This window comes from Bicyclus anynana, chromosome 1 (genome assembly GCF_947172395.1).
Source record: "Bicyclus anynana chromosome 1, ilBicAnyn1.1, whole genome shotgun sequence".
NCBI classification, from domain to species: Eukaryota; Metazoa; Arthropoda; class Insecta; order Lepidoptera; family Nymphalidae; genus Bicyclus; species Bicyclus anynana.
This window is the reverse complement of record NC_069083.1, coordinates 16419455-16429581: the sequence shown is the minus strand read 5'-3', so window position 1 is coordinate 16429581 and position 10127 is coordinate 16419455. Positions and strand designations below refer to the sequence as shown.

The 10127-nt window shown below is 35.1% G+C and overlaps 1 protein-coding gene across 2 annotated transcripts in view; it reads left to right on the top strand.

The window, feature by feature from the left end:
- Positions 1 to 2213: 2213 nt before the first annotated feature.
- The window catches only part of LOC112055873 (protein eiger), a 70055-nt gene continuing 62141 nt past the window's right edge, over positions 2214 to 10127 (top strand). For both annotated transcript variants that reach the window (XM_052882530.1, XM_052882532.1), the window contains exon 1: positions 2214 to 2816. In XM_052882530.1, coding sequence (XP_052738490.1) covers positions 2451 to 2816 — 366 coding nt within the window. In that variant the 5' untranslated portion in view covers positions 2214 to 2450. The remainder of the gene's footprint in view (positions 2817 to 10127) is intronic.

Genomic DNA, 10127 nt, shown 5'->3' with positions numbered 1-10127 from the left:
TATAAGTAAGTATTTTCTTCATCTCTAATGACATCTCCTCTTCGCAGGTTTGCGACCTGGCCATCCTAAGTTTATTAGAGGCGGCATCTTATTCCATTCCATTCTCTTTATTCCTGAAAGCAAACTTTTTAAATTTAATTTTGAACTTGTCGTCTATGTTACGCAGCAAGATCTAATATTTGTCTTGTCGCATAATATGTCCCAGATATTAAAGTTTCCTACATTTAATTTCAATTAAAACTTCCAGCTTTTGTTCATTCTCCGTCTCGTTTCTTTGTTTGTTTATCTTATCTGCCCACTAGTTATACAATCCATGCTATCTAAATATTAAAGCTGAAAAAATTTGTATCAGTCAATTTAAATTATTAATGTTGTAATGTACGCTATGCTTTATGAAGTGATCTTTGAACCGGCCTGTGCCCGCCTGCGTCATCAATTATATTTAAAGAAAACACTTGGAACAGTCGAGATATTTGTGTCATTTCTTAATGGAGTGTTATTTTTGTACAAATTGGTGCAATCATGATTTGTACTTACTTTGTAGTTTGTACTTTGATCCACTGATTTTAATTTAGTTTCTACCGTTCTTTTAACGAGAAGCTAAAGGTACGCTTCGGAGCAAGCGTTAGCTTAAATTAACTTAATTTCAGTTATAAACTTTAAATTTCAGAACAGTTTCCGCTAAACTTCTCAGCTTCTTTGGTAAACGTTGTGTAGAACTATAGTATTAATGAAATATTTTATACTAGGTAGGTACTTAAATAAAATAAGCCCTTGTTTCTGCTGGTTGATTATATTTACATCTATTTAAATGCATGATTCTTAATTTATTAGCAACTTGTCCTTCGAAATAGGTCTTCCCTATTGATCTCCACTTTTCTCTTTTCTTCGCCATCCTAACCCACTAGGACCAGCGATCTTCTTGAAATCGTCTTCTTCCCATCTTTTCATCTACTTTCCTATATTCTTTTTGCTATACGTATATTCTTTTGATAATATTCTGAAATTCGTTTTGTTAGCTTCCCATCCTTACGTAACTTTTATGTCCTGTCCAAGTTGAGGTACCCATATTCGTACTTATAGAAAAACTATAAGAAAGAAGAAGAAGAAGACTATAGAGTTAACTTTATTCATATTTCAGTAATCTGTATTCTTAAATGAGATTGATGAAGATTTATTATTGCAACCAAAAATCTAATTTTTTGGTATTTCGCTCCAGAAAGACTTATCAGTTGTAAAGATTTTTTTGATTATGTTAACTTGTATTTTACAGGCTCTCGGTTTATTTAACAGCCTCTTAGAATTTTATTTAACTGTTCGTGTAATAATTACGTTTCACACCCACGTGTTTCTTATGTAAACATTTTAGTTTGCTTAACGTTTCAATTTCTTAATACCTACTTTCATAATGAAATTATCATCTCTGAAGATAAAATTATTACGTCAATTTTATCAGAAGACTTCTTTTATGCTTAGGTAATATGATTTTAGCAACTACCTCACTCTTGACTTGAACCGCCCATTTTTGCAAGATCTCTTCAAGATCTAGATCTCATCTTTGTGTTTCTATAATTATAGTCAAGTGCAAGTCTATTTTGCATAACAACAATCTAAGTAATCATTCTTTATTGTGAATCTATTAAGTCAATGTGGTTTCCATGTATTTATGCATACCTAGTCAATAATTATTTTGTTGTTGTAGCGTAGCAATACATAATAGTTCAATAGGCAGTTGAGGACAACATATAATTATATTTAATGCCATTGCCATTGTAGCTAATAAGCACAAGTCTGTTCTTCTCAAAGGTATGCTTAGATAACTAAGTAATACTTCAAGGTTAGTATTGCTACTCGTACATAATAATTTCATACAATATGGGGATGCAATGCACCGTAAACATTGTGCATTGCAATGATGATTGAATGATCTTCTAAATTTGTGCTCCTAAATTTGGTTTTTACGCCTAATTAGTTTCAATACCAACAAAAATGCTGTGTGGGTAACTAAATATCCCGCAATGTCAGAATATGAAGAGTCAGCAAAGACACAATAGTAAATAGATAATTATAAAACTGGAATACGAATATTTATAATAAGTAGCACCTATCGGTAGAGTATCTCTTTATTGGTTGTTTTATTTCCTCAATTGTTTGTTACCTACTACGTTTAATTTTCTTAATTGGCGACTGAACGCTGCATTCTGATAGTTGATCGCCGTTGAGACTTGAGTGCAGGCGTGCGCGTGCGCCGGCTTCGCTTCGTTTTGCTCCACTCGGCTCTAGTCCGTCTCGCCGGCAACGCGTATATCCCTGTCTATCGGACGTTTCTCAGCACGTGCGTCTTTCACCCGACCCGGCGTGGCCTTCCGAGAACTCGACAATGGGCCGATAACGGCTAATTGCTCGTTTGCTATCGTGTAGATCGCGAGTGCAGTGTCCAGTAGGGTGTGATGGAAAACTGCGCGCTCATACCTGAACCCGTAACGATGTACACGCAGACGGAAGCGTTGAGAGATGTGAAGGACTTGTCCAAGAATTTGATGAGCGGAGACTTTGAACGGCAGTACGCGAAAGATATAACAGAGAAAGGTGGTAAAAAGCGGCGGGGATGTGTGATTTTTGGGGTGACGGTCGGAGCTTTGGCGGTTTGGTTGCTGGTCCTCACGATAGTCCGCGAGGTGCAGGTCACCCGGTTGCGACGAGAGGTCGAAGAGCTGTCAGCTAATATGATCGCGATGTCAGCAACAGTCAAGTCCTTGAACGAGAAGCTCACCAACAACAGGCTCTTCAATGAATTCAAAACCTTGGAGGACACGGTGAGTACGCATGTATTGTTTACCTTTGTACATAGAGGTATTCCATAAGAAGATAATGTGTGCATATATAAACATGCCATAGATAATGTTGAAGCTCAAACAAATATAGTATGTTTACTGTCTACTTGAAAGAAACGAGTTTTTGGATAAGTGCTGCCTTAATATTGTATTCAGTTAAGTAATGGATTCCTTACTTATAAAATTCAAGGAAGTTGGCTAGGTAGGTACTGTTTATATGAAGTAAATGTGCATAGATAATTTTACTAGACTATTAATAATATGAATATAGTCATATAAGTATATTTTTTAAAGGAACTGATTCATTACTTGAAAAGTCTTAAAAACTCCAGTCGTAAGTTGCAACTTGCACTTTAAGTGCCTCATTTTATGAGAGACTAATGAGAGAGTAATATTTATTAGAATATTACTGGAACCGGATTAAGAAAGTTTTAAAATCTCTCCATTCAATTAATTCACTTACAAAGAAACAGCGAAGCTTACTACATTAGAATCCTATTTCATAATTCTGAAGACGTTCATAATACTTATTTGTTTTTTAAACATCTATAATTTTTGCTCTATGCATCTTAATTCTTACTTCTAGATTATTATTTTTTAATATTAGGTTATTGCAACTTGCTAAAATTAGAAATTGACTGGAATCCATGCTAATAGTCTGTTGTGATTATCAGATTTTTACGAGAAATGGCGTTGCAGACGTCTTTGACTATGAGCTTAAAGATTTCCGAAAGGGTTTTTATTATCGCAGTGTGATATTTAATGCAGTAATTATCTTGGGAAGGCAAGTTGAATTTCGAAACTCTTCTAACAATTTGTCAACTATAACGTCTGTTTGAATTTCGTCAAAACAAAATCATGAAATTATAGCTTGGCTTACTTCGTTCGTAACACTCCCGATGTTGCGTGCGGGCCGGGGGGCGTGTAGCGATGAATGAAAACCCCACTGATGCACGTCACTTCCCCGCACGCACGATTTCACACCCGCGAAGTCTTTCCCCCTGTCGCCCGCATATTATGGGAGTGTTATCAACAAACTTGCCAGATTATAGTGCCATATTATAGTAAGCCACCGACGTCAAAGTGATAGAACCTGAGTGAGATAGGAGTTGAAGGTAGAAGTTAGCTATAAGCAAAGGTTGAAGGTGCACATATTGCATGGTTCTAAGGAAAACCATTGTATAACTTTAAATAACAGCTACAATTACTAGCTTTATGATAATAATATTGTCGGACCTAGTCAAGGCCCCATAACAACTCGCGATGATTACAGTCAATTGACTTGACGAGGTGACGACAGCCGTATAAAGCAATTCAATTCATAATCGACTGTCATATATTGTTAAATTTTTACATTGAGCGCTTGTAAACGGTTGTTAACTCTATTGGTCAAATGACTGTGACAGGTGTTTAGTGGAAAATAAAAAAAAAACGTTTATTACATGATAAAGACTTGAGCGATCACGATATCATCTGATGATAAGTGACAAGTGTAGATGTGGCCTCATGTGGAACACACATGCCTAGAAGACGCTCACACTCTTGATATAAGCCTTTGTCTGGATCTGCGAGTTGCCACCCTACATAAAGATGTTTCTTGAGCAATTTCACGTTCCCATACGTTGTCTTAAAGAAGTTTGGGGTACTCTGTATTACAATCAGACTGAATGGGTAGACTGAATTTCGATTGAGATCGCAGTCGCTCTGCTTAATGTTGAATTAAAACATAAAATCATTCTTCTTAGTGGGTTCGTTATGTACGAGTATCTATTTCAAATTTTAACAGTTAAAAATGTGTGCTTAAGCAGGTAATCTTTGTATTTTTTATACAAATTAGATGGTAAATACCTACGTTGATTTCAGTGTAAAAACACACGAAATAGGTTTTTTCGTATTTAAAATAATTAAGAAAGCTATAACTGTTTCACAAGTCATTTTGTAAAAAGTTCAAAGAAGCGTTAATTTCGCAAATTTTCCTTCAAATTATTTGTTGTTCGCAATCCAACATCGAGGCTCGAAAATTTATCGGCTAAAGCATTCTTAGTAAACTAAGAAGTATCAATTAACCTTGAGCTAAGTTAATAATGGTTCACGTTTTTAAAAGGTATAAGCTAGGTAAGTCTCGCATTTCGCCTCTGTCACAGAATACAATACCTAGTTTTCTTTTTATTCAAGTTACCATAATATTATGTTGCCAATTTCGTCAACATCGATTTTATATTTTGTGGCAAAGTGGCAACATCTATTTTTATTTTCAACAAAATAATAATATTCACATTTCATGTTTTAAAGGAGTTTACTCAGCCGTGCCAATTGCTAACGACGTAACAGTAAATATTTGGCGGTGAATTATTTTGTATACGTGTGTGATTTTACGCAAGTTTTGCTCAAAATAGTACGTGCCTAATGCTTGTTTACTTGGCTACTCGTAAGTACACGAAGGCTAGATTCAGAAACGAATCTGAGATGACGAAGGCAGGAACAAATGTTGAACTGAGCGCTTTCTTCAAATTCAAATGTATCTACGTCATTGACCTCTTATCTACGAACATAAATTTTGACCGTAAATTCGTCGGAATTAAATATCACTTTTTAAAAATATTTTGCAAGACATTCGTCTTAATATTTTTTTCCTACAGGAACAGAACTTTTTTCGGTAATGAAAATTTTAACTCTTTGGCTTTGAGTTTATATTGAAAGTTAAGATTGCAATAAAGTTAAGTGTCCTAAGAAGAGTACTCAGTTAATCTCGAAGAAAACATAAAAAATCTTTCTATAAATATTTAGAGAATTTATCCGTCAGATCAGGACCTGTAAAACTCGCCTGTGACAGTAATCATGATCCAAACTCCATATATCTGAATTTAAAATAAATAAATAAAAAAAAAAAATAAAAAAGCCTTTTATTTCTTCTTATTTACAATTAATTAGGTAATAAGTATTTTAATTTGTTAATTGATAAATTAAGTAATTTTACAATTTTAAAATGTTTATTTATTATATCTTCCCTTTTATTTAAATGAAGAACCCTTTACGGTGAAGGCCTCCTCCAGGTGCTGCCATTTTGATCGGTCTTTTGCCTTCAGTAGCCAGTTTTTGCCGGTAAAATTTATGATGTCGTCGACCCACCGATAACGTGGTCTGCCTCTGCCTCGTGATCCTTTAGGTCCCGGCCATTTCGTTATTCTGACAGTCCAACGGTCATCTGTGAGTCGAGCGACATGTCCGGCCCATTTCCATTTGGCTTTAAGTGCGAAGGTTAGGGCGTCGATTATTTTTGTTTTCTGCCTGATGATGGAGTGACGGATTTTGTGATTTTTTTTGATATTAGTTATGCTTCGTTCCATAGCTCTTTGGCAAGTCCTAATCATTGTTTTAGCCTTCTTGGTAAATTTCCAAGTCTGGCAGCCGTAAGTTAAAGTAGGTAGGATGCAGGTGTTCATTATTTTACTTTTCAGCTTCATAGGCATTTGGCTTTTCAATACTTCTTTCATACTCCAAAATTTGTTCCATGCAAATTTAATTCTCCTTTCTATTTCTTCTTCGTTCCTATCATTTTGAAAGGATATTTGTTTGCCTAAATATATATATTTATTTATGAATTCCAGTTGCGTGTTTTCTACTATTATTGGAGTTTCTATATGGTTAGTCATTATTTTTGATTTACTAAAATTTATTTCTAATCCTGCTTTTTTGCTTGCTTCGTTCAGTGAATTCACCATGAGGTTCATTTGCGCACTACTTTCTGAGAAAATGGCTATATCGTCGGCAAATCTCAGATGGCTCAAGTACTTTCCTCGAATGTATATTCCAATATTTTTCCATTGTAGAGTGCTTAGGGCTGACTCGAGCACGGCTATGAAAATTTTCGGAGATAGGGGGTCACCTTGTTTTACACCGCGTTTAATAGCAAATGGTGGACCTGTTGATTCTAGTTGGATCTTACTTGTGCTATTTTCGTAAAGATGTTTCAGTATTTTTATGTATTCTTGGTTTATATTTAAGTTTAGCAATGTTTTCCATATAGCCTGGTAAGTCAAGCTGTCGAACGCTTTTTTGTAATCAATAAAGCCTATGTAGAGCGGCTTCCGGTATTCTTGGAATTTTTCTATCAATATTTCGATTGCGTGTATGTTGTCTATTGTAGAAAATCCAGATCTAAAGCCTGCTTGCTCTATTGGCTGACTCGACTCTATTGTTCCTTTTATTCTTTTCTCTATGAGAGAGGCGAAGAGCTTATAAAGACATGGTAGTATGCTTATTGGACGGTAGTTGGAAATGTTGTGTGGGTTTCCCTTTTTGTATAGCAGTATTATTGTAGATTCTGTCCACTGTCTGGGGGCGACACCTTTCTCTATAATTTCATTAAATAATTTTGTCAGGGGGCATGCTAGACATAAGCCCGCAGTTTTTATTGCTTCGTTTGATACTTTGTCAGAACCAGGACTTTTATCATTTTTCAGCTTCTTTATTTCGCTTAAAACTTCAGTTATATCGAAGGGAATATATTCAGTATGCGATGGCTCTTCATTATAGGCTATATCGTTCATGTGCGTAACGTTTTCTACACGGCTCTCACTGTATAGTTTTTTATAGAAAGCTGTCGCTATTTTAAGTATATCTCTTCGATTATGGACCATATTATTAGAGTCGTGTAAGCTCGTAATCCATGATTTGTGAGTTCTGAGTTCCTTGTAGGCCTTTTTCATGCTGCTATTACTTGTTAGGTGTTTTTCTATTATATTTTTTCTATGTTCTTCATAGTCTGCTTTGAGATATTTGCTAGTAAGTTTGTAAAGAGCGCTTAACTCATTTTTCATACTTCTAGTTTTAGGTTTGATCTTCTGTAGTTCATACTTTCTTTTTAATAAATCCATAGTTCGGTCATTTATAATTTTGTTTTTTGATTGGTTCGCTGGATTATATGCCAGTTGTTGACTCGTGGTAATAGCGTGGATTAGTTTGTCGTAAAATGTTTGAACTGTATTTTCGTTAATTATCATTAAATTATTGATGGATGTATTAAGAAGTTCTAGGTAAGTTTTTATCTCGTCATCCTGTAGTAATGAACTTTTTGGTTGGTTGCCATAATTTTTTCTTGATTTTTTATGTGCTGTTTGCAGCTGCAGGGTTGCTCTAACCTGTCTGTGATCTGACGAGAACGGTAAGTCGATCACCTCGATGTTAGTGACATTGCCTTTGAGATTTGATAGTATAAAATCTATTTCGTTTTTTGTAGAGCCATCCGGTGATCTCCAGGTCCATCTGCGCTTGTCTTTTTTCTTGAAGAAAGTGTTCAAGATGGGCAAGTTGTTTTCAAATGCGAACTCTATCAACATTTCTCCTCTGCCGTTCCTGGTACCGTATCCGTATTTAATTATCGAATTTTCTCCCGACTTTGCTAGGCCTATTTTTGCGTTAAAGTCGCCCATGACTATAACATTTCGGTTGGACATCGAGAGTGCCGTATTTAAAGTTTTGTAAAATTCTTTGATGTCTTCATCAGGCGCTGCCTCCGTTGGTGCATAAACTTGAATAATGGATAGTTTTAATTTGTCAAATGAGAGATTCAGGATAGCTACTCGTTCAGACAATCCGTTAAAATTCAATATGTTTTCTTTAAGGTATTTTTTTACTATAAAGCCGACACCATGAAGCCCGGGTGTTTGTCCTATGTAGAACAGTATGAAATTCCTGTATTCCTCAATTGAGTTCCCGAGGCGCTTAGTTTCGGATAGACCAATAACGTCAAATTTAATTCTTTTTAATGCTGTATCGAGCTCTAGTAGGCGTTCGTGTGAAGATAGACTGCGTACGTTGTAAGTAGCAAGGTAGAGATTGTTATGTTTCATTTTTGAGCTTTGTTTGGTGTCAATATTGATATTGATATTACATTCAATTTTAAATTGATTCTGCGAAAATTATACTTTGTTGTTTTTTCCCGTTAGGCATAAGCGAGGTATAGGAGAGGTTAGGTATAGGGATGGAATACCACGTTGTTCGTATGTGGTTTGTTTATAACAACACAATATTTGTAGCAAATCTATATGTAAAGCGTACAAGTAGTGTATTCACGCCCTCACGAGAAAATGTTTTCTCATTCCCAACAGGTAATTCAATCTGATTACTTACATAGGTTTTCCGCCTTAGTATTTCTAAACATGGATTACGCTTCCGCTTTTGTATAATTTCTCGTGTTTGAGATATTATGTGGAATAGGTCTAGTATATATTGTGTACTCAGCTAAATAAAACATAAAATACTGAGTTTTCAGAATCTGTTTCATATTGTAGATAACGCTAGTATTATTGACTTATTTCTATGTAGGATTTATATCTCTTTCTTTTAATTTGTCAATAACTTGACTGCGATCTAATTAAATGTTAAATGCCGATACGTTTTAGGTGATGATGCAAGCAGTTCCACCAGCTGATTTCGAAAGATGCTAAATCGCTTGGTGGTACGTCTTTGATGATTGGATATCTGACCGCAGTCATTAGGCTAGACGAGAACTAATTTAGACTTTACTGGGTATTACCAAACTGGCATACGTAATAAATTATCAACGAATTGAAAATTGCACTAGAAAGTAAATCTAAAATTCCCGTTTAAATTGTGATTGTGATCGAGCATGAGCTTATTTAAAAATCTTGACAAAAGCTAGCCTTTTAAGTAGCAATAGCATTTGAAAGGCCGGACTTAAAGCTGAGATGTCCTATACTCCAGCCTTTATTGATGAGTATTGTTTACCAACAATTAAAATGAGGGTAAAAATCACATTTCAACCTAATAATAATTAATTTGGTCTTAAATTAATGAAAATAAATTTGATTAATAAGCTCAGAACAATTAGGTATGGGTAACATATTTTAACATTTTATAATCGAACCATACATCATTTAAAATAAATAAATTATAAAATGACAACGTTTTCTACCTTAATTTCTAATTTCTTTGTTTGTTACTTACCAACTTGATACTTATCAAGAAATGCTATAGTATAGGTTCGATTTCCACCCAATGGACTATTCTCCTGCACATTCTTAGCAGTTTTCACTGAATAGCAAGAAAAGGGAAATTATGGTAATGTTTAAAAGACCATTTTAGCCACCATGTCTTAAATAGTACCTAATTTTTCTTACGTTTCCGAGTTAAGGTGATTTAGCGAGGCAACACACTTCATTTCGGATTAAAATCTTTACTTACTGTTGAGTTATACTTACTATATTATTCTGTCGTTACGTAACGAAGCTGGGCGCGGGGTGCGGGGTGCGGGGTGCTGCATCCGTTTTT